We start from the raw sequence: 24822 nt of genomic DNA, 5'->3' as shown, positions 1-24822 counted from the left end.
GATGGAATTGCTTCTTTCTTCAGAAGAGAATAAAGCTTGCAAAGGAAAATAAATGTTTCCTTTCTAATGCTTTATAATTTGTCTTCCCGTCCATTCCTTGCAATATGTTCATAATATTTTTTTGTTTCTTTGAAGCTTTCTTACTATCCAAAGTAATTTATTTTACTTTTTCCCCCTTTTCCCACTAAATACTAGGAGAAAAGGATCATTTTATGTTTTGTTCTCCACTAGATACCTAGAAGCTAAAGCACTGCCTGGTGCTTAACCGCTCTGCGCCTCAGTTTTCCGTAGTCATATTAGGTATTTCACAGGGCTGTTGTGTCCGTTAAATTTGTCAGTGCATGTGAAATGCTGGGAATAGTATCTGGCACAGAGGATTACTCAACTAAACAGGCAATTAAGATAGGAATAGTAAGCATTACAGTAGGGGAAGGAAAGCACAGGAAACTTAGTCTAGGACTGAAACCTGAGAGACAAGTTTGATGGGTTAAGAGGTTGGAGGAAGGAGGAATGTATTCTAATGTAGAGGGAATAGTGTGTACAAAGGCTTCTGGGCAAGAGAGAAGAGATCATGGTTCTGATTTTCTGAATATGTGTTATGTAGCCAAAGAAAAATGTAACATACTTTCAAGTGAATTTAGCCTTAGAAAACTTTCAGTGTAAATATTTTGTGTGTGTTTTTATTCAGGTACTTGAAAGCTTGCAGGAAAAATTTACAATTATTTCATTAGACATTATCATTTTGATTTATCACAGTTTTTGCTCTTCTATATACATATATATTTTTAGGCATATAAATGGTGCATTGAGGCCATGAAAGAAATCACAGCAGGCTTACCAGTCAAAGTTGTGGTGGATGTTTTAAGACAAGCTTCTAAGGTGAGTATGATGTTAAAATCATTAAATTATAGTATTTATCGAGCTTTAAATGTGTTTTAATTAACCTGTTATTTAACAGGTTACGTATTGTATACTCCATGGACTTAAAAGGTCTGTTTTCTAAGTCTCTGTTCTCAGTTTTAAAAACCAGATTTCTGAAACTGTCACACGTATAGACTTTAGCTAATTTTATTATACCCAGAAAACTCTTAAAATTTTTTATCATAATTTGGCTCTCTGAAGTACAGATGAAAATAGTATTGTGATGCTATCCTGCCTGAATTTGTTTTTGTTTTCCTTAAACCTTTACAACAATCTGAATTCCTTATGCCATCCATAGTCGTATGGGGTTTGGTCACTTTTCTCCTAAAAGAAAGCCTTGTGTTAAATCTTTTGGTCATAATATTGCATTCTCACAGTATGACAGCTTTCTGGTATGAGAGTATGACAGTATTGACCTGGTGGGCAATACTTACTTGATTTTCCTATAGTTTCTCTTTATTCTGTAAATAAATGCATTAAATCTTTGATGCATTTATTAGTAGTAATATCAAAAATTGCTGCTGTGGCGCTCTGAGGCTTTAAAAGCATTGATGTACATTTCACATATACTCTTTATACCCAGAGGTTATTCAGTTTTGAATATTCCATTTTCGTTAGTTTTACTTACGGAAATTTCAATTAGGAGGAAGATTCTAAAATTATAGATTTAGAAGAGCCTAAGATTTCTATGAAATTTATTTAAGTCATTTCACAGTGAATAAATAGCATATTCAGATTATCAGATCTAGAAGAAGAATATTAACGTTTTTAAGTAACTTAAAACATTGATACACATTGAATATTAAGACAACTGAATATATGTGCAAGAGTTCTATTTCTATATGCAAATAATACTTAGAAACTACTGGCTATTCTTATGAGTCAATATATGTGCAAGAGTTCTATTTCTATATGCAAATAATACTTAGAAACTACTGGCTATTCTTATGAGTCAAAATATTAAGAAGAGGAAAACTCCAAATTCTGTGTATTTAAAAATTGTTAGTTGAGAATTAGAAGATACCTGTAAGCCACTCTAGAACTGGAACATAAATATAAGTGCCTTAGAAAATAACATAGTGGTTCCCCGCCCCCCCCCTCCCCGGGCCCCTGCCACCACCATTGTATTTTAAAAATAGGGAAGAATGGGAGTATACTAGCTTTGTAAGATAACTTTGTTATAACAAGTTTGTATTGGGCATGGCTGTTAAAATTGTAAGCTTTGTAGTTTTCCAGGATATGCATAGATCTGTTTATAATAGGACTTTCAAGTTGGAAGGAAATTACAAATACATTGCTTCTGCTTATGTTTGAAGATGCTTTTTCTCTTTTTGACTGTTACAGTTCAAATATATAAGCTAGACTTATTTTAACACTGAGTTATTTAATAATTTTTTACTTTATCTTTAGGCTTGTGTTGTAAAACGTGAATTTAAGAAGGCAGAACAGTTAATTAAACATGCAGTGTATTTGGCGCGGTAGGTGATTGTTATTAAAAATACCATTTCAAATTATCTGTCTCTACTTTATATTCTAATAGTTTGTATCTTTTTATAGGGATCATTTTGGATCCAAACACCCAAAGTATTCTGATACACTGCTAGATTATGGGTTCTACTTACTCAATGTAGATAATATCTGTCAGTCTGTTGCAATATATCAGGTATGTTATTAGTTACACTTTTTTTCTTTCAACCTAAATTCTTTTCCTGTTTTGTACTTGTTTGCAGTGTATAAACTACTCTCAAAAAATAACTTCTGCCTGAGCCGGGTTATTCAGTTGGCTAGAGCATCACCCCAATATGCCAAGGCTGTGGGTTCAGTCTGTGGTCAGGGCACAGACAAGAACCAAGTAATGAATGCATAAAGAAGTAAATCACAAAGCAGTGTTTCTCTCTCACTCTTTCTTCCTGTCTAAAAATCATTTTTAAAAAAACTTTCTAAGCCCCTCCTCACACATGGCATACCATTATTTTAGATATTACTAAATAATATCTATAAAACTTAAAGTTTTAAGAATTAAAGCAAATCATCCTGGAAAAGAGTTATTTACTTGTGGGCTCATAATCGAGAGTACGCTTCCGTTGTCATTTGTCCAGATGGTGGGTTATCTTTGTTGTTGATTTAATGCAAGTCATCACAGCTGCATTTATAATAGCAAGGAGGGTCAGTAGTAGTGATTTTAGTCCTTATCTTAGTCATTCTCAGGTAAATGATATGTTATGCCATAGCTTTGGACAAGATATCCTTGATTTTATAGTTTACTTCTGAAGAAGGACAGAGAGAAAAAAACTGTTGTGATTCTCAAGACATGTGAATGATTTTTATTATTAAGGCATTGCCTTTTAAATGAAACTCAGTCTTCAGAAAATCAGGCTTTATAGGTAATTTTTATGTTCTGTTGTGATTTAAAAACAGCAGGCCTTTTCTTCAGAACTGATGGGATTTAGTGTGTAGAATATATATTTAAATTACTAGGATGCTTAATTTAGGTAGTGGTTTCTAAGGATTTACAGTATTATCAATTACATCGATGACTCTTTCAGGCAGCCCTTGACATTCGGCAGTCAGTATTTGGTGGCAAGAATATCCATGTAGCAACAGCTCATGAAGACTTGGCTTATTCTTCTTATGTTCACCAGTATAGCTCTGGAAAATTTGACAATGCATTGTAAGTTCCATGTTCCTTTTCAGTGATTGGTTTAATGTTGTTGCTATTGTTTTGTTTTTCCTAATAAACTAGTATTTGATGTACTTCAGGGATTAAATTTGTCTTCCTGGAGTGTTAACATGGTGTCGAAAATACTTTTGACATTTTAAAACCATAGCAATTTATAAGCTATTCATTTAGGATTTATGTGGTTTAATATTGACTTGTATATCTTCATATAGAATACAACTTTCCTTTTGAATATTTTCTTCAGTATTTTTTTCTTCAAGTAATACAGTAGTACTCGGGATAAATGACAGACTTAACCTAAAAAATTCTTGCTTCACAACACAGAGATATACTGAATAAAACAATTATCTTTTCAAATGCATAACCAGACTTGCAAGAGAGGTAGGAAATCCCTAAGATTTCCTAATAGAGGATGAAAATCCAAACTGTGGTATAACTGCTCTGGGGTGGGAGGAGAGCTTACAAGTTTCTATAATGTTGGTTCAACAACAGTCCCAGGTTTGAGAGAGAAAAAGCATATAGCCCACAGGAAGTTGTGAGTTAGAACTGATACCCTCACATGGAGTCAGGATCAAGGCTATACACCCTCAAGGAAAGGGTAACTAGGAAAAGAAGAACTGCCTACTGGCAAGAGAGGTGACAAGAGAAGCACCATAAATTCTTCATAGGGGAATTTGTAACTGCAAACTCATAGCACTCTTGTGTTTGGGCATCATGCCTACAGGAACCCCTAAATTGAGAACAATGAAAAGTACTTTGAGACTACCAGTTCTCCTAGGACGCCTTTTAGGGGAGAATGTAAAACACTTGGAAATAATTAAGCTTAATCCAAACCGTGTAGACTTTCCATAGATCTAGCTCAACCAAAGATGAACTTACCATTTAAAAAAATTAAAAATAAGTAAGGAAACATTTCCTTATGAGTGAGAGTTGCAGGCATAATGAACAAGATTGGTACCATAAGAATATCACTTAATGGAACTTTTTTGTTGATACTATAATTAAGTATTCTTAAGTGATTAAAGATACAGATGGGATGGTAAACTGTGGCCTATGGGCAAAATGAAGCTTTATTAGAACATAGCAATGCTCCTTCTCCCTTTGATCATGTGTTGTCTAGTTTTTACATTACAACAGCAGAGTCCAGTGGTTCAGACAGGGTGTATGGCCCACAACCAGAAATATTCACTATCTGGCCCTTAACAGAAAACAGTTACTGATCCTGATATAAAAGAAGGAGTCAGCAATATTTTGAAGGGAAAATAAGGGGAAAAAGGCAGATGGAAAACCAAAACAGGTGATACATGCTGCAGAATGGATGAGCCTTGAAAACATTGTGCTTAGTGAAAGAAGCCAGTCACAGTGGACAATATTTGTATGATTGTGCCTACGAGAAACATCCAGAATAGGCAAATCCATAGAGACAGAAGGAAAGGGTGGTTGGTTGCCTACGGCTGGGGTGTTGGAAAATGTAGGGTGACTACTAATGGGCACAGGGTTTCTTTATTTGGATGATGAAAATATTCTGAAATGATCATGGTATGGATATGCAGCTATGAATATACTGAAAACCATTGGATTGTACATTTTAAATAGGTGTATTGTGTGGTATGAATTAACATCTTACTACAAGAGCTGTTATAAAAAATAAAATATAGCTAGATTTAGAAAATAGTAATTGATATTAAAATTTAATAGACAAGTTAAATAGATTAAACACAATTAAATAGACAATTAGTGAATTAGAAGACATCTAATGTAATGAAAAAGTAATGATTACTTGGAAGACAGAGATAGAAAACAGCTTTTTTTAAAGGAACTGGCAGATAAGATAGACAAATAACTTACCTTCTGTTTGGCGAGATAGGCCATAAACAAATGACTAATTATATCAGTTGAGGATGCATACTGGGGCAAAATTAAGTAAACTAAGAGTTTGGAGTGGTGATAGATTATTTGGGGACTTTTGTATCGGCTGGTCTAGAAAGGCTTCAGAGAGACAGTAAATCCGGTGTAAGAGTCCTAGAACATGGTTTGTTTGTTCAGGGAACTGCTAGGCCTGTGTGACTGGAGGGGGCAAGAGGATTGTTTTTGAAGGTGATAGCAGACGAGATTAGAGAGATAGCCCAGTAAAGGTCGTTTTGAGTCTTGTAGACTATAATAACTTCACAGTCTGTTCTGAGGGAGATGGGAATCCATTGGATGCTTCAAGTTCAGCTCACAAGCAGAAGGAAGTTTAAAAAACAAAAACTTGTCTTTGCCATAGTTTTAGAAATTCTGTCAGTATTATAAAACACTGTAACTAAAAAAAAAAAGTCAGAATGTATCTATATGTATTGTTCATTTCTGTCCAAATGGTGGGCCGAGGGTTTAATTTTAATGACTCAGTGTTGAAGGAAGGGAGGGAGGTAAGAAGGCCTGAGAGGGAAGAGTGGGGTGGGTGGGAGAAATGACAGAATGTATCTGTCTGTATTACAGATTTCATGCAGAAAGAGCTATTGGTATCATTACCCACATCCTACCTGAAGATCATCTTCTTTTGGCTTCTTCAAAGAGGGTGAAAGGTACCCTTTGTAATTTAGTTTCCAGTGTATATCTACCTATATTTATATGTCTATATATCTCTGTATATTTTTAGATTTCTTTAACTGTCAATTGTAATAAATTTCTAGTCTGTGATTTTTTTAGTTGACAATATATTGTATAAAATAGGAGTATTTGCTTATTTCTGCTGGGGTAGTACTTAAGAGTGGACTATATCTACATATTAAATGACCAGTTCACTGATTTAAAGTATTTACTTGCAACTCTACGTAAGAATTTCCAGTGGTTTATGATGAAAGGTTGTGTGCTTCTCACATATAACACTGTTAATAAGCAAGAATGTCTGTCCTCCTCCCTTCCTCCATTTACAGGCATTCCTTCACACATAACACATGATTACTGAACAGTAACACGGTAGCACACTGAAGATGGGTTTTTCACATACCTTTAGCTTGTAGAGTACAGGATTCTGAAACTCAGCTGCATGTCACGTTATCCTTAGTGTTGCAAGGTTCTTAACAGATACCACCTTATTTTTTATTTTAACTTTTTATACAATCACTACGAAGGCCTTTTCATTCAAAACATTTATATTGCCATCATAATTGGGTCACCTATGTGGTAACTCAGTGCATGTTGGGTAAATTTTACCTTAATTCTGGAACTGGGTATTTTCCCTCTCTCAGTTTGCATTTTTAAAGTTAAACAAGAAATACATGATCAGTGTCAAAAGTTAAAAGTTAAAAAAAAAAGACAATATAAATTAAAAGGTTTTTTTTAATATACTTTTTATTTAATTCTTGTTCAAGTACAGGTTTCTGTCTTATATTCCCAACCCTGCCCGCCCCCCACCCCATAAATTAAAAGTTAAAGAGAAAAAAATAAGTCACTGGAAATCCCACCGATTCAGAGTCAACATTTTTTTAGGCTTTTCCTTTTTTTTTTTTTTTAATAGCAGAATAAATGAATTTTTCTTAGCTTTATAATCTGGTGTTTTTCACTTATTACAAACATTTTCCCATATCAGTACATGTAGGTATATATCATTTTCTCTAATATTTTTAACTTCAGCTCTGTTTTTGGACCTTTATATTATTTTTAACCTTTCATACTTTAAAATTCCTGCAGTGAACTAAATCTCTTACTTTTGTGCACATGGACAGTTTTCCTAGAAGTAAAATTACCTGGTAAAAGACTTTTTAAGACTAAGTGAAATTGGAAAACCTTGAATGTGACTTTGAAATTGAAATCATGCCTGATTTGGTTGGTCATGTGAGTAGGAGGAAACCAGTTCCTTTAGTTGTATTTGGTTAAAGGTTATATTTTACAAAAGTGTAGTTTCAAAATTTTCAACTGTGATTAGCTTCTCCTTGACACAGTTTCATAACTTTAAAAGCTTTGCCTTTTTCTTTTCATTTCTTTAAAAACCAGTTTCACATCAGCAATATATAAGTCTAGTACAATATAAATTAATTTATAGAATAACTTGATGTACACCATTGTTTTTCTTAAATTTGAAATTCATTGTACTATGCAAAACAGAATGACCTCTCCCAAACTGTATTTTTTCAGTAAAGCGCAATACTTTCTTCACCAGTTTTAAACTATATCCAAACAAATATATACAACAAACGTTTATAGATTTTAATTTTAAATTATATGTTCAGATCAGCTTTCATACGTGGTTTTAAAGTGCACTGATTTTATCACTTTCTCGTCCAGCACTTATTCTAGAGGAGATTGCAATTGACTGTCATAATAAAGAAACTGAACAGAGGCTGCTTCAAGAAGCTCATGATTTGCACCTGTCTTCACTCCAACTAGCTAAAAAAGCTTTTGGGGAATTTAATGTACAGACTGCAAAACACTATGGAAACCTTGGAAGACTTTATCAATCAATGAGAAAATTTAAGGTAGAAACATGTTTTACTATATTTTTCTTTCTCTAAATAATCTTAAACCCTGGCTGGTATGGGTCAGTGGTTTGAGCACTGGCCTGTGGAACAAAAGGTCACCAGTTTGATTCCCAAACTGGGCACATGTCTGGGTTGCAGGCCAGGTCCCCAGCTGAGGGCATGTGAGAGGCATTTTCAAAAATTCAGGCCATGAAAAAATAAATATATCAAACCATAAAGTCTTGTTAGACTTAAACTATAGCTCTTTGGTTAAGTATAGCATGTGGCAGAATGCCTGGCACTTAGTGGGTACAAGAAATGTCAGGTGTTGCAGGTATTATTAATCATAGCAATAAATATTTACTGAATTCAGTTCCTGTTTAGAATTTTGGGCCCTGGCAGGGGGTAGCTCTGTTGGTGAGAGCATCATCTCGATATACCAAGATTGTGGGTCCAGTTTGTGATCAGGGCACATACTAAAATCAACCAATGAATAAGTGGACCAACAAATGGATGTTTCTTTCTCCCTTCCCCCTTTCTCTCTCTTTCTCTCTCTCTCAAAATCAATTTTAAAAATTTTTTAAAGAATCTTGGGTTGCAAATTTTTAGTAATTTTCATTTTAGAGTCACAGTAAGAAAAGGATGAGAGTATCTACCTAAGACATTTTTTTTACCCAAAATTCAATCTTCTTATCCTCAACTAACCTGAGTTTAATTTGTCAGAATAAAAATTGCCAAAACTCAAAAAAAAAGAGTATTCTTGTATAAATTAACATACTGTAGTATAGAGATTGAAGCTTCACATGGTTCAGTTAAATTTTAGAGTATGTTAACAAAGAAATTTCATTTTAGAATGTTTTGATTTTTTAAAAAAGATTTTAGAGGGGAAGGGAGGGAGAAAGAAAGAGGGAGAAACATCAATGTGTGGTTGCTTCTCGCACACCCCCTACTGGGGACCTAGCCGCAACGCAGGTATGTGCCCTGACTGGGAATCGAATTGATGACCCTTTGCTTCACAGTCCAGTGCTCAATCCACTGAGCCATACCACCCAGGCCCATTTTAGAATGTTTTAATTTCTTCTAACAACTTTTTATCACCAGGACAAGTTTTTCTCTTGTCATTTTTGGCATAGCACACTAGCACTACCATCAGGTTATGTACATAGCTTCCTAAAATCAGTGATGCTCCCCATGGGTAACTTTCAGAATAGCATGGTAAATTCCCTGATCTGATTACCTTATGCCAACTGTAACATGTCTTTGGCATTTAGAAGAAGGTTGCTCATTGAGTAGGAATTGTTGACATAAGAAAATTTACAGTCTAGTGGTTCATACGGCTTAACGATTTTTTCCAGGAAGCTGAAGAAATGCACATCAAAGCAATTCAGATTAAAGAACAACTTCTTGGTCAAGAAGATTATGAAGTAGCCCTCTCAGTGGGACATCTGGCTTCTTTATATAATTATGACATGAATCAGTATGAAAATGCTGAGAAACTTTATTTGCGATCTATAGCAATTGGTATGTTATTTTAAAATTTTCTTGGTCGATTGATTAGAGGTCAACATGTCTTATGTGTTGTATAGGGAAAATTTTATTAGCAAGACTTAAATGAGTTCAGAGCTGCCAGGTATTTCTAGTAATCACCCAAAAATCATCCAAAACATTTTGCTAAATCTGATTTATTGATGCTGAAACCAGTATGAAAAAAGTACGAAAATGTCAAATATAGGCAAAAGTAGTTATTTTAAAGTATTTGTGTAATTACTACTCCCTCCCTTGTCCTGGATTTAATGTCATAGATCAGGTTTACCTGTTCTGTGTCTGGTTTCTTTTGGTGAACATGAATTACAAAAATCATCTACATTCCAGATCACTGTTACTTAATTTCCAGTGCTATAATATTGGCTTAGTATATTGTTTATCCATCCTGCTGTTAATGAATATTCACAACATTGGGATTGTTTCCAGTTCAGACTTATATTATCACAAAGTAAGATACTGTGATCATCATTTAATGTTGTGCCTGTTGAAACTTCCCCATTTTTACATGGAATTGTCTTTCATTTTCATACTGGTTTATAGAAGTTTTTTATATAATGTGGATACAACAAGCCCTTTGCTGGTTATATGTGTTGCTTTACTGCTTGTTTTTTATAATGGTACCTTTCAAAGGACAGAAGTTTTATATTTTAAGACTTTATTTATTTATTTTTAGAGCAAAGGGAAAGGAGGGAGAAAGATTGGAAGAGAAACATTACTGTGTAAGAAAAACATTAATTGGTTTCCTCTCACTTGCCCCCAGCCAGGGACCTGGCCCACAACTAAGGCGTGTACCCTGACTAGGAATCATACTGCCAACCTTTGGGTCAAAAGGCTGGCACTCAGTCTGCTGAACTACCCCAGCCAAGACTGGAGGTTTTATATTTTAATGTAGTCTAATATATTGTCTTCACTTACATGATTAGCACTTGGTATTCTGTTTAAGAAATCTTTTCTCAGTGGGACATCTGGCTTCTTTATATAATTATGACATGGCCAATGAGGCTCACTTGAGTGGAGCATCGTCCTGTAGACCAAAAGGTTGCTGATCTAATCCCCAGTCAGGGCACAAGAAGGCAACCAATCAATGTTCTTCTCTCCCTCTCTTCCTCTCTCCCCCTTCCTCTCTCTCTCAAAGCAATGAAAAATGTGCTTGGGTGAGGGTAAAATAAAAATTACATTAAAAAATCTTTTCCTACTCCAAAGTAATAAAGATATTCTTTTAGAAGATTATCTTCTGGAAACTTTATTTTGCCATTCACATTTAGACCTACATCACTGAAGTTGATTTTTGTGTGTTTGATGTGAGATGGGGATCAGTTATTTTTCTTTTTCTTTCTTTCTTTCCCCCCACCCCCCATGTGGATAGAGAGTTGACCCAGGACCATTTTTCCAAAGATTGTTCTGTCCCCTCTGCTGTGCTGCCTTTGTCATAAATCGTATATCTCTGTATATGTGGATTCCTCATTATCTAAAGTACTTTTACTTGCTCAACCCCGCAATACAACCCTCAGATAAAGTAGTTTTAGAATTGTTAACCTGTAGTACTATGAAAAACAAATCTACTACTTAGAGTTCGGTCTTTGTTTACATCTTGGTCTTTAGCCTGAAGGTGTATACTCAGAATACTTGAGAAATTGACTTGGGTTATTACTTTTCTCCTCCATCCCACCTTGTTGGTATAGTTTGAAACATAATTAGGCTCATTTGTTTGTGTTTGTATAACATTTCCCCAACTTTATTTGTTTTGTTTTGTTTTTTTAGTATGTGAACTTTTGATCTGAAAGTTAGAACTAGAAAGTTATGTTCAGCCCTGGCTGGTGTAGCTCAGTGGATTGAGCACGAGCCTGTGAACCAAAGGATTACAATTACATTCCCAGTCAGGGCACATGCCTGGGTTGCAGGCCAGTTCCCAGCAGGAGACACACCTGAGGCAACCATACATTGATATTTCTCTCCCTCTCTCATTCCCTTCCCCTCTAAAGATAAATAAATAAAATCTTTAAGTTATGTTCATAGGTGTGTGATTCCCCTATTTTTTTTTTTTTTTTGCCACTTCCCAGCTACTCCCTTTTGGTAACTAGCCTTACTAGTTCCTCATTTACAGTTTCTGTGTATCTTTTTTGCACAAATGTTCAAATGCATAAATATTTAATTTTTCCTTTTCTTACACAAAAATAGCATGCTATAGGTACTTATGTACTTGCTTTTTTTAACTTAACAGTATACTCTGTCAGTCATTCCACGTCAGTTCATAGAGAGCCAAAGCTTCCTCTTTCGCATACAAATGCATAATATAACATTTAATGGGTATACTGTGGTCAACTGAATCATTTGCCTATTATTTGTTTCTAGTATTTTGTAGTCATAAGGAGTGCGGCACTGCTTAGTCTTGTGCATATGTATTTTTCTGTTGTTGGCCGTGCTGCTGTTCTTTCTTACTTTTAGATCTATCTCTTCAAGTCAGCCCTTCAAGCTATGAAATTTTGTTCTGGTGACAAATGTTTTTGTAATTCGTAGAGATAGCTTACGGGAAGGTAAGCACTAATACAAGACATGAATTTATTCCTTTCAGGGAATAATAAAACCAAGCTGCTCTATTTAAACAACTGAACTTCTGTGGTCTTGTAGAAACTGCTTCTTATTTCATTGTTAAGACTTGCCTTTTCTTTCTTTTTTTCCTGGTTATTTTCAGGGAAGAAACTTTTTGGTGAAGGCTACAGTGGACTAGAATATGATTACCGAGGTCTCATTAAACTTTACAACTCCATTGGAAATTATGAGAAAGTGTTTGAATATCACAATGTTCTGTCTAACTGGAACCGGTTGCGAGATCGACAGTATTCAGTGACCGATGCTCTTGAAGATGTCAACACCAGCCCTCAGTCCACTGAAGAAGTGGTGCAGTCCTTCCTGATTTCTCAGAATGTTGAGGGACCGAGCTGCTGAGGCACGATCTCAGTTAACTGATTTACCTTTTCCCAGATTCCAGGGAATTCATACTGTGAAATCAAAACCATGTTGTTTTTGGGGGCTGGAATTTGCATTGAAACACTGGTCCAGTCCATTGGCCCTATTTGGGTGCTCCCTATCTTGCAGAGTGTCTGTAGGAATAAGCATATATTCAGTTATATTCAGCATGTACCGCATGTATAAGTAGTCTGGCCCATATTTTCCACTTAGTAGAAAAAACAACAGGAAATCTTTTCTTTTTAAACAATATTTCATTTTGCAGAAAGTCTGAAAGAAAAAAAGAACCCCTAAATAAAACTATTTAAGAGTTTAAGAGTTGCATTCTTATTATGTAAGGATGATTTTTAACAACTTTTTAACATATAATTCTTCCTTGTGGAGGTACTCAATACTGTACTGTAAAGAAATTTCATGGGGAAAATCTTTATATGCAGTATAGGGAAGTTAATAGAAGGACTAATAGAAGAGGGACACCCTGACCTAGGTTTGGCTGTCTGCCCCAGAGATGTGGGTGCAGCCATTACAGAGCTCCGAGGGAAGGGCAGGGCGGTCAGGTTCATCTGTACTGGACCAGTGTGGATCTGTAAGTAATAGAAAAGCTGATAGGCCAGCGGTTTTAACTCTTGGTTTTTGTTTTATTTTCTTTTGGTACAACAATGCAAAATGGTCTGATAGCATTTGCTAAGGACCAGGAGGATCTAAAAAGGACCAGCCTCGTGTAGGAAGGGTTAAAGGGTTATTTGGACCAGAGGCTTTAGATTATTATTTTAGCCCTTGCATTTACTTTTAACAGTAGAATGATTTCATTTAGATGTATAATGAAAAGTGATAATGCAAAAATTATATTCATGTAATAGGCACCAAACTAGGGAAATTTGGCAATTTAAGTGGCACAGCTTTAGTCAAGGTACAGAGATGGCAGTGTCATAAGCAAGTCTATAAGTATTTGCTGCAGCCATCCCTTAATTCTAAATGTTACCCTAGTAATCAATGCAATTAACACGTATACTGGCTAAGAGTTATGAAATTTCTCTTGTCTGGATGGGAATTTTAGTTTACTATATGGTTTGTGGGAATTAACAGAAAAATTAATGCCCCCAAATAAGCAGGTCTTAGAAATCTTTCATATTTATGATAAATAATAGTACAGCTAGGTCATCTTATTTGAAACTCAAGAATCAAATGGAAAAAAATCCCTAATATAGCTATTTTCCTCGCTTGTCTTCATTGAGCTTTGATTTTTTTTTTTTTAAGTCAGGTTATTCAGTGTTGAGGTAGTATTCACATCTGAGAAGCGTGATGTGTAACAACCCAAGAAACAAAAAATCTTGCTGTTACCTCAGTTCTTATTGTAGTGGCCTGTTTGGTGCCTCTATAGTTAAGAATCAGGGTTTTTTCCCCCCTATTTTAAGGGGTTTATGACTTGGCTGTTGTTCCTGGCTAACTGCTTGGAGTAGTCTGTGGGTGAGTGGATGTGTGTTGAGTTTTTGTTTTCTTTTAACATGCATGTTGGGGTGGGAGGGGGGAGAAAAATCTAAACTGTTCGCCACATTCAATACAGAAAAATTAATTGGATATTTCAGATAAATTTGATTGTAAACACTTTTTTGAACTTCCCAAGTATAACCTTGTTTAAAACTGTTACTTGCAGTCTTGTTAGTTATGAGCCAGTATTTTTAAGTCCTCGGGAGGTGATTAACAGGGGGAGGTCCCTAAAGAGATGACACAAGCCCAGACTTTAAGATTATAACTTTGATTTCAAAACCAGAGTTTATTCATTGAATTGATTTTCATTTTAATTTCAAAAAGAGCACATTGGCACACCTGCACCTTCCCCCTCCCAGTTAATTGCAATCTAATTCCAAGAGGCACCTCTTTAATAATTACCAAATAGTCTGTGTGACCAAGGACTAACATCTGTAAGTTACTCAGCTCTATCCTCATGGGCCTATATATTTAATACCTCCAAAGATATTTTCAGGATAGGCTTTGTATATTTTTGTTGGTTAATTAGAGTCCTGTGGTATGTTTGTGGTGTAGGAATGTCATGGTAAAATGTTTTTCAATAAATATTTTGAAACTTATGTTTTCATATGAAGTTTTTTTTTTAATCTATATTTTTTGATTTTGTGCACATAAAACATTTCCTAGGAGAAAATCAAGCAAATGACTTAAGGTCTCATTCAGTTTGAGCTTAACATAGCTCACATTCATTAATAAAGCAACATGATACTAGGAGCTTAGGGTCACAGGGTGGTAATGTTAAGTGACAGCCAGTTGGTTTTTTTTTTAATCATTATTGGTAGTTTTTCCTTATTACCACTACTTTAATATAGTTTTCTATAAATCCATACACTTTGATATAATGCAAATACACTAGACTGAAAAAAGATTACCAGTTTCTATTAGTGATATAATATGCTATTTATGACTCTAATGAAGAATAATACTCTAATAATTTAAAGTGTGGGATTTATCCTTTTAGTAGGAATGTTTAGGATAAGTGAGAGGTAAATGTCACCATAATTTCTGGGGTTAAAAAAATCTCAAAGAAAAGAATCAAATTTGCTTCACAACAACCAATAGATTATACAAAATTTTCTCATTTGGTGGGGTTGTGTTGTAAGGAAGTCTAGACCAACTTAAAAGATTTTTCTGGAAGTTCAGCAAAGTAATGTTAAATAAGGGGCCTTTGGCCTCATCATCTCTGGCTTCCATTTCTTTTCTCTTACCCACTCTTTTTCCTGAAGTTCAGTGCTACTCAGGTGGGGTACGTTAGGGAGCTCTAACACGTGCCACACCGTGGTCGGTCACTTCAGCATCCGGTATAATGGAGCCAGTTGAGTTTAGACCATAATTTTTATAGGTCCCCAAAGCTGACTTTGCTCAAAGTATTAGGATCCTTATCTTCAAAGCTTTGTCTCTGCTTAAGAATGAATTTGCTATTGCTTTGTAGTAACCCCAGTGTAGTAATTCCAGTATGTTTTCATTTATAAAAATAAAATAGTTAACAAAGACCTTTGTTGCTAGGCTGTTTGGGAAGAGTTCATAATATGGTGAAAATTAAGTCCAGAGGCTGCAACCTTACAAAAATAGTGAGCTGCCACTTGGCTGCTCCTTAGAGTGCAAAACAGAACGACGCATAGTAAACATACGCCTAAAACATGAATGAAGTTTTGGCCATACTTTTGAAAGAATGGTTTGCTAGGTAGCAAATAGTTAATTGCCAGTCACTTTTTGTTTTTTCCCCAGAATGTTGTGTCCTTGATGCTTCCAAACTATTCTTTTTCTGGTTGGCAGAGTTACTACTGGAAAATTTTATTTATAGTTGGTGCAAACTTTTTTTTAAGAGTTTTATTTTTACTTTAAAAATTAACATATTTCACCTCTCGGCTTTGGAGAACCTCAGATCTTGCTAGGAAATTTTTTTTTTTTAATTTGACATTTGGATTTCTCTCCAGCTTGAACACTAGTAGTTGTCCACAAATCTCAGGAATGTTTTAGGCAGAAAACTGGTTTTACTCTGTTGGAGATCTGAAGGAGTGTACTTTAGGATTTCTTAAATAATGCCCTTCTTTAACTGCAATCCTAGGTATCGATAGCATGAGTGGCCTTAGTGAGTTTGTTGAAGTGTACATTTTTTTCAAAAGTAAAATTTAAGATAAAAAATATATGCTATATATAGATATCTAGAAAACTTGGTTTGTGGTGCATAAGTTAAGTGTTGGATCACTACATAACTGTTGCAGGTACCATTCGTGTGACATTACTCATTTCTGTATATTCCTTTTATGGGAAGATATGTTGCCACGGTAACTGAAACTTTTCAATTTAGTTCTACTTTTATGATGTGAATGGATGCTACATTTTATTAAATATTACCAGGTCAGTACTATTTTTATACTTTATTAAGCAACAGGGGATTTTAGTTTAATAGACTCAAAAAGCTCTTAATGAAACAAAAGCAAATCTCTAACAGTTCTTTACATGAAAATCCCCACTAATAGTGCCACAGTGATTTCTATAGAAATATCTAAGGTCATGGATAGATTTTTTTAAGGCAATTCTTCATTTTTGTCAGAATGACCTTTCATATCATCCTTATCGCAAACTTGTAGTACCCACCATTTTTTGTAACCATTAAACCATACTAAGTATGTTTGTAACCAGCATTGTGATATATTCTGTACTTGTATTGCTAAAAATGAATTATTGACCTAATAAATATAGTGTTCCTGCATTCATAGTGTATCTGTTTCCGATTCAGTTTGAACACTTTTGGTTGGTACTTGGGATTATTTAAACATTGCAAATTGTAAAAAAAAAAAAAAAAAAACATTGCAAATTGTTTCGTTAGAGAACAGTGTGACAGAAACCGTTGGAACTAGAACACAAGTGCTCTTGTTCAGGAAAAGGACCACGTGTGGCAGAGGAGGCACATGGGAACGGTATTTGGAAATGGTGCCTAAGAAGGTACTTGGGAAAAGACAAAGTACTACATTAATGCAGGCAGTTTTTTTCGACTCCTCAAAAGTAACTGCACCATTTTTTCCCCTGGTCTTCTCACTTTAAAAGGCTGAAAATGGGTGGTGAGACCAAAGTGAATTCTGCTGGCCTTCCTAGTGGAGAAAACCCTGGGTTTGGGTCACAGTTCAAGTCTGCCTCTGAACAGCAGGAATTTGAAATACAAGTCATAAGCCTCTGTGTGTTTCATTTCCTCATATGAGTGGTGGGGTTAAACTCAGTGTTTCAAAAAGAAAAATCCACCATGAAACATGAATTTTAAGCACCCTTAAAACAAGTACAGGAAGTAAAGCCAAATTTTTTTTAATTATAAAGAAAGTTGGCCTGGCTGGTGTGGCTCAGTGGATTGAGTGCCAGTCTGCAAACCAAAGGGTCACAGGTTTGACTCCTGTCCGGGAACATGGTTGGGTTGCAGGTGACAAGCAACCACACATTGATGTTTCCCTCTCTCCCTCCCTTCCCCTCCCCTATCTAAAAATAAATACAATCTTTTTTAAAATTATTGTTTAAATCAACATTTAATCAAAATTCCACCTTCGCGTGGAACAGCCAGCACTGGCTTCATTACCCACCACCTTCAGTGATAATGAATTTTTACATCTTCCCTTTTGACACCTCCATGACCCTGAACATGGTGCTCTCCTATGGAATGCCGTTTCCTCCTTAGAGTCTTACCTGCTAAACTCAGTGGACAAGAGAAACTTCCTTTGGCTTAGGGATTAAGTTGCCTCTTCTTGGTACGCAGTATTTTAGTTAAAGTTTTGTTAAAGCCATTACCATAGATCATATAATTTACAGAACTAAGGCTATTTCCAGCTTACACACTTTGCTGATTTGTACATTTAACAAATTTACCAGTTTCCTCTGTAACTTACTATCTAAATGTTAGCAAATTATACCCACTAACACATTTCTCCGGTTTGAAAATTCAGTGCACACTCATTCATTGGAGTAATAGTGTGTTATTGGTGGGATGTAAAATAGTTCCTCTACTTTAGTTAACAATGGTTCCTCAAAACATTAAAAATAGAATTACCCTGTGATCCAGCAATTTCTCATCTAAGTATTTACCTAAAGGAATTAAAAGCAGGATTCAAGCCAATATAATCATACATACACCCATATTCACAGCAATATTCAGCGCAGCCAAAAGGTGGAAGCAACCCAAATGTCCGTTGATGGCTGAGTGGATAAAAAATGTATATACAGGGGTGGGCAAAGTAGATTTACAGTTGCAAGTACATGTAACAATTTGTGTTTGTATTATTTTCCATACAACCGCAAGTCTACTTTTGCCCCACCCTGTACATACAGTGAAATATTATTCAGCAATAAAAGACAGGAAATCTGACACATACTGCAAGATTGGGGAAACTTGAGGGCATTTCACTTATGCTAAGTGAAATAAGAGGCACAAAAGGAAGTGGGGAGAGTAAATACTGGAGGATTCCACTTAATGGTTGATATCTGAAGTAGTCAAACTCCTAAAAACGCAGTGGAATGGCTGTTTTCAGAGCTGGGAGGAGGGGAAACAGAGTGGTTGCTTCATGGGTATAGGGTTTCAGTTTTGCAAGATTTGAAAATGTTCTGGAGATCAGTTGCACAACAATGAGTAAATGCTACTGAAATGTACACTTACAAATAATTAAGGTAGTAAATTAGTGGAGTTACCACTGTTTTTTTTAAATTTCTGGACAAAGGCTTTCAACTTGCACAAGCAGTTAAATCAGGCCATGATAATGTAAAGTTTGAAAGAATTTGATCACAATACTTGATAGACCTAAACTGAGATTTCTTTTAAAGGTTTTATTTTTTTTTTAAGGAGGGAGGGAGGAAGAAAAATTTTGATGTGTAAGAGAAATATGGGTTGATTTGGTTACCTCTCACATACTTCCAACTAGGGATTGGCCCGAAACCCAGGCAGGGGCCCTGACTGGGAATCAATGGGTGACCTTTTGCTTCTCAGGCTGGTGCTCAACCCACTGAGCCACACCAGCCAGGACTCAACTGTGAATCATTCTGAATTAGAATGCTGATGTAATATGTTAAAGTTCTGGCTCAGCACAGACTCAGACTTTGGTTTTCACTCTCGGTGCTACTTAAATGCTGGCTTGAGTAGTTTTCTTTCCTGTTCCTGGCTGTGACCCATTGCCAGAACACATTCTGCGCCTCTCTTATGCTGGTGTCGGAGTGATTGGATTTCTCTACACTAGACAAAAAAAAAAAGTCACCTCAGGCTGCGTTTTGACTGAGATGAAGTTTTACTTAGCACGTATTTGATCAAGCAAATAAAGCCTTTAACTTGTCCTTTTTAGAAACATGATTACCTAGAGGCAAATTTTCTCAATAGTTGGAAGTTCTAGGTGTGCAGGGTGGATATAGTGAGATGGAAGACTTCGGATTCCAGAGAAGCTGCATTCTACCTGCTGCATGGTCTTAGGCAGATAACTCCGGGAGTAAATGGGATTTAGGTCCCTCATCTGTCCAGTGAAGAGGATAGTGCCGGTCTCTTGGATCATTATGAAGATTAAATAAAATGCATGCGAGTTCTGATCAAGATGGCAGCATAGGCAGACATGGCTCAGCTCTTCACACAACCACATCAAAATAACAAGTAAAATACAGACCTATCATCACTCAGAACCCTTAGAAAGTAAGTTGAGTGGAAATCTGACAACTATGGAATTAAACCAAACCCATACAGACTGGTAGGAGGGGCAGAGATGTGGAACAGGCTGGTTCCTCACCCATGTGTGGTGGCTAAAAATTCAAGAGCCATATCTCAGGAGCAAGCAGGCCCAGCCTCACACCAGGCCCCCTAGCCCAGGGTACCTGTACCAGGAACATGAGTCCCTATAACTTCTGGTTGCAAAAACCAGCAGGGATTGAGACAGTGAAAGAAACTGCTGGAACTCCAAGAAGTTCTTAACCTACACATGGACTCACCGACTGACACTCACTCCCTCTGAGCTCTAGCACAGGGTAGCAGCTTCAAAAACACCCGTGGCATACTGGGAGAAAGTGAAGTGTCTAGCATCAAGGCAAGCAGAGGCTGTTGTCCCTTTTCTAAAGCTTCCCCCCACAGAGCCAGCAAGCTGTTGCCAGTATCTCAGACTCCATCAACCTGGCTAACACTGTTGGACTTACCTTGGAGATCCCCAGAGACTCCACCACACCCAACTAACAGGCCCACTCAGGCTGCTTTTCCATATGAATGCTGGTCTTGGCTCAAGCTTCACAACTTCCTAAATCCTATCAAACAAGCAACAGCTGGCCTCAGTGAGCCCCAGGCCTGGCACTAGAAGCAGCCAGACTAGATTCACAGTTTGGATTCACCTGGGAATCCCTAAACCCAGCACAAGTAGCAGCCATCTGAGTGCTTTACAGCTCAGGCCAAGTGGTCCCAGGCAAAACACAGGTAGTGGCTGATCTTGCCCTGTAGCACCCAGGAAACCCCAGGGCCCCTGAACCCAGTGGACAGCTACAGACCATGTCAGAGCACCACCACTCTGCCCCTTCACAGCTGATCCTCCACAGAGGGTGGACATTGCTGGTCAACAGTCACAGCCAGTCCTGGCAGCTGACTGGCCTGGGTAAATCCCTCCCATTGATCTGCCAACAGCAACCAAGGCTCAACTACAATAGGAGGGCATACTCAGCCCACACTAACAGCACACCTCGAGTACCCAGCTTGGGTGTTATAAGAGGCCATGCCACAGGACTCTACAGGACACCAACTACATTAGACCACACAACACTATCAAGACACAGAGTCAAAGCAGCTCTACCTAATACATAGAAACAAACACAGGGAGGCTGCCAAAATGAGGAGACAGAGACAAAGAAAAATGGCCCAAATGAAAGCACAGATCAAAACTCCAGAAAAAGAGCTAAATGAATTGGAGATAAGCAATTTATCAGATGCAGAGTTCAGAACACTGGTTATAAGGATGCTCAAGGAACTTAGTGAAGATCTCAACAGCATAAAAAAGATCCAGTCAGAAATAATTAGATACACTAATTGAAATAAAGAACAATTTATAGGGAAACAACAGTAGAGTGGATAAAGCTGAGAAATCAATGATTTAGAACCTAAGGAAGCAAAAAACAACCCATCAGAACAAGAAGAAAAAAGAATAAAAAAACTGAGGATTGTATAAGCTGCCTCTGGGACAACTTCAAAAGGTCCAACATCTGCATCATAAGGGTGAAAGAAGCCCTGGCTGGTGTAGCTCAGTGGATTGAGCGCGGGCCTGCGAACCAGAGGATCGAGGTTCGATTCCCAGTCAGGGCACATGCCTGGGTTGTAGTCCAGTTCCCTGCAGGCCAGCTCCCAGCAGGGGACACACAAAAGGCAACCATACATTGATGTTTCTCTCCCTCTCTTCTTCCCCTCTAAAGATAAATAAATAAAATAAAATCTTTAAAAAAAAAGGGTGAAAGAAGAAGAGAAAGAGTGAGAACTTGGAAATGTATTTGAAAAAATAATGAAAGAAAACTTCCCTAATTTGGTGAAGGAAATGTATATGCATGTCTAGGAAGCACAGAGATCCCCAAACAAGATGGGTGCAAAGAGGCCTAATTCTGATGTTCCAAAACACATCAGAATTAAAATGCCAAAGGTTAAAGATAAAGAGAGAATCTTAAAAGCAGCAAGAGAAAAGAAGTTAGTTCCCTAAAAGGGAGTTCTCATAAGACTGTCAGCTGATTTCTCAAAAGAAACTTTGCAGGCTAGAAGGGATTGTCAAGAAATATTCAAAGTCATGAGAAGCGGGGACCTATGGCCAAGATTGTTCCACCCAGCAAAGATACCATTTAGAATGAAAGGGCAGATACAGAGCTTCCCAACAAGAAAAAACTAAAGGAATTCATCATCACCAAACCATTATTATGTGAAATGTTAAAGGGATTTATTTAAAAAGAAGATCAAAACTATGAATAATGAAATGGTAATACATACATATCTAAGAAAAAATGAATCTAAAAAACAAACTAAGCAAACAAAAACAGAGAGAATCATGGATATGGAGAGTATTTTGATGGTCACCAGATGGGAGTGGAGTGTGAGGGAATTGGTGGAGAGGTGAGGGGATTAAGAAATACAAATAGGTAGTTCTAGAATAGCCATGGGGATGTAAGTACAGTGTAGAAAATGGAGTAGCCAAAGAACCTGTACACAAGACCCATGGACATGAACAGTGGTGTGGGGATGGCCTTAGGGAGTGAGGGGTGCTCAGTGGAGGGAGGCAAATTCGGAAAAATTGGGACAACTGCAATAGCATAATCAATAAAATGTAATCAAAAAATAAAATGAATGTAATGCATAGGTCAGTACTAGGCCCCTCATAGACACTATAAATGTAAGTGCTAATTTCTTCCTCGCCTCCTCCCGTGTTGGAGGGTCGTCGAGAGGGAAGAGGAGACTGAAAACTCCAGTTTTACTGACTATATGATTCCATCCACCATGATGGCACCCGTAAGAGTCCGCTAGCACCCAGCACTAGTAATTACTCAGGGTTTTGATAATAAGCTGTTTGGTTTCAGGCCAGGTTTGTGGAGGAGGAGCATTAGGTAGATCTTGTCCTTTTGAAGCTTACTTCTAATGACAAAGCAGTCACTTCAGGTAACAAAGGGAGGAGTCTCAGAAGAAAGAAATCGGAGGAGGAAGCTTATCAAAGCCACACATTTCTGGGAAGCTCACAGCTGACTAGGACTGCCCAGGCCAGAACGGCAGCATGGACAGACCCGCTCGAGCCTGAGGCTGCCCCAAGGCTGCTCTCACAGAGCTCTCTGCCCCAGGGACACCCGTATCCATTTCCTGACTTCTGCCTGGTGGACTGCTTGTCACATCCCAGAGGCATCTCTAGCGTGGTTGAGCTCTGGAACTGGACTAGGATTCCACAGCTGCCACTTACTGGCAAGAAAGCACTTACAACTTTGGGAGGACAGGAGTGTCCTGGCCTCTGGTTGTCACAAAGCCATAGACACCACCAGTCTCTCTGGCTACAGATTCCCAGGGCCAACTTGAGATTTTAGGAAGCTACCCTCCTGCACCAAGAGAAGTTACTTCTACCACAAAGGGAGCGGGGTGGGGAATGTTAAATGAAGTCATGCGAACTTTAGGGAAAGTCCCAAGAGGAGACTATGGGATCCCTTACTTCCCCCTAGCTTATTTTTCATTTCTAAAAGTTTTATTTGGTTCTCTTCAGAAGCCGTTTACTCTTTTCCTATCATATCCTGTTTTGTTATTGTAGTGTCTTTTTCTCCTTTTCATAAAAACTGAAACCTGCATGAGATAGATCGACAGACCAAAACAGCATGTCCAGAAGTAGACTCAAATAAATCAGGAATTTAATATATAATAAGGGTGACACTGCATATCAGTGTAGAAAAGATGAATTTTTCCCTATATGGTATCTTATAAATATACATGTGCAAAGACAACTGTTTAGCCATCTGAAAAAAAAACTTTCCCTACATGGTATCTTATAAATATACATGTCTTTCCATGTGTGCAAAGATAACTGTTTAGCCATCTGAAAAAAAAATTGGATTCTTATTATAAAACTTAAACCATAATTAATGTCAGATGGGCCAAAGATTTAAATGTAAAAACTGAAACCCTAGAGCTAGAAGATAGCATTTTAAATTTTCTGTGAGTAGAAAAGCCCTTTCAAAGTCATATAGAGGCCACTAAAAAAGATACTGATCATTTAACTACATAAAATAGAAAATGCCTTAGTGTGGAAAGGAAAATTTTTAAAGTCAAAATACAGGCCTGGCTGGTGTGGCTCAGTGGATTGAACACGGGCCTGTGAAGCAAAGAGACACAGGTCTCCTCCAGTCAGGGCACATGCCTGGGTCGCAGGCCAGGTCCCTGGTTAGGGGCGCGTGAGAGGCAACCACACATTGATGTTTCTCTCCCTCTCTTTCTCCCTCCCTTCTCATCTCTCTAAAAATAAATAAATAAAATATTGATAAATAACAACCACAGGGCATGGAGTCAGAAGACCTGGAAAATCAAGATCTCAATTCAGCTGCACCAGCCCCTAAACCCTTATTTTCTTCTCTGAAATGGGGAGAGGTCTCCCTCACACGTTTGACATGAAGATTCGATAAGAATGGATGCAAAGCACGCTGCCATCTCTCCTGAGTTGCATGCATTTGTGTCAATGTTATTATGCCAAGGAGACCCATCAGTCACTCCTGTAGCCTAGGAGGGGAGTGGGTCAGGCAATGGTCAGTCAGTACAGTTGTGGCCAGGAGTCTTCCACTTAAGGCTTTAGGGAAAGAATCCATTCTTCCCTAGGAGAAGGGCCCATCTTGAGGGCTGCCCGGTCTGGCCATCGCAGAGGCACTTTCCCTAGGGTGAGCCTACCCATGAGGCAGCACACGTTGAGGTGTGATTTGGGGGTTTCCACCAAGGCTCCCCACATCCAAACAGCCTCCTTCAACCACCTGCCTCTGGTGACCCCAAGTCCACCTTAGAAGAGCATCCTTTGGGTAGAGATATTGTAACTAAGAAAAATAGAAATGATCCTAGGAGAAGTAATAAATTGAGTCTTGAGGGTTAATGTTTCAGTGACATGTTTGTGTCATTGGTGTGTGGGAAGTGTGCTGGCCTGGGGGTTATCAGGTCTGAGTCCTAGCATCGCTTCTGGTGTTGACTTCCTGTGCACCCTTGAAAAAGTCACTTTTCTTCTTGGGCTTCTTTTTTCTCCTCTGAGCTAGGAGATGGTTGGA

At 37.4% G+C, this 24822-nt stretch overlaps 1 protein-coding gene across 1 annotated transcript in view; it reads left to right on the top strand.

Moving 5' to 3' along the window:
- Positions 1–16795, top strand: part of APPBP2 (amyloid beta precursor protein binding protein 2) — a 49470-nt gene extending 32675 nt beyond the window's left edge. Inside the window, exons 6-13 of the mRNA XM_037069747.1 lie at positions 790–879; positions 2332–2399; positions 2479–2584; positions 3468–3592; positions 6080–6165; positions 7868–8058; positions 9396–9561; positions 12278–16795. Coding sequence (XP_036925642.1) covers positions 790–879; positions 2332–2399; positions 2479–2584; positions 3468–3592; positions 6080–6165; positions 7868–8058; positions 9396–9561; positions 12278–12531 — 1086 coding nt within the window. The 3' untranslated portion in view covers positions 12532–16795. The remainder of the gene's footprint in view (positions 1–789; positions 880–2331; positions 2400–2478; positions 2585–3467; positions 3593–6079; positions 6166–7867; positions 8059–9395; positions 9562–12277) is intronic.
- Positions 16796–24822: the final 8027 nt, after the last annotated feature.

The sequence above is a fragment of the Sturnira hondurensis genome, unplaced genomic scaffold, assembly GCF_014824575.4.
Source record: "Sturnira hondurensis isolate 20B ecotype Veracruz unplaced genomic scaffold, ASM1482457v3 Scaffold0018728, whole genome shotgun sequence".
Classification (NCBI taxonomy): Eukaryota; Metazoa; Chordata; class Mammalia; order Chiroptera; family Phyllostomidae; genus Sturnira; species Sturnira hondurensis.
The sequence above is the reverse complement of the archived record's forward strand: the minus strand, read 5'-3'. Positions and strand labels throughout refer to the sequence as shown.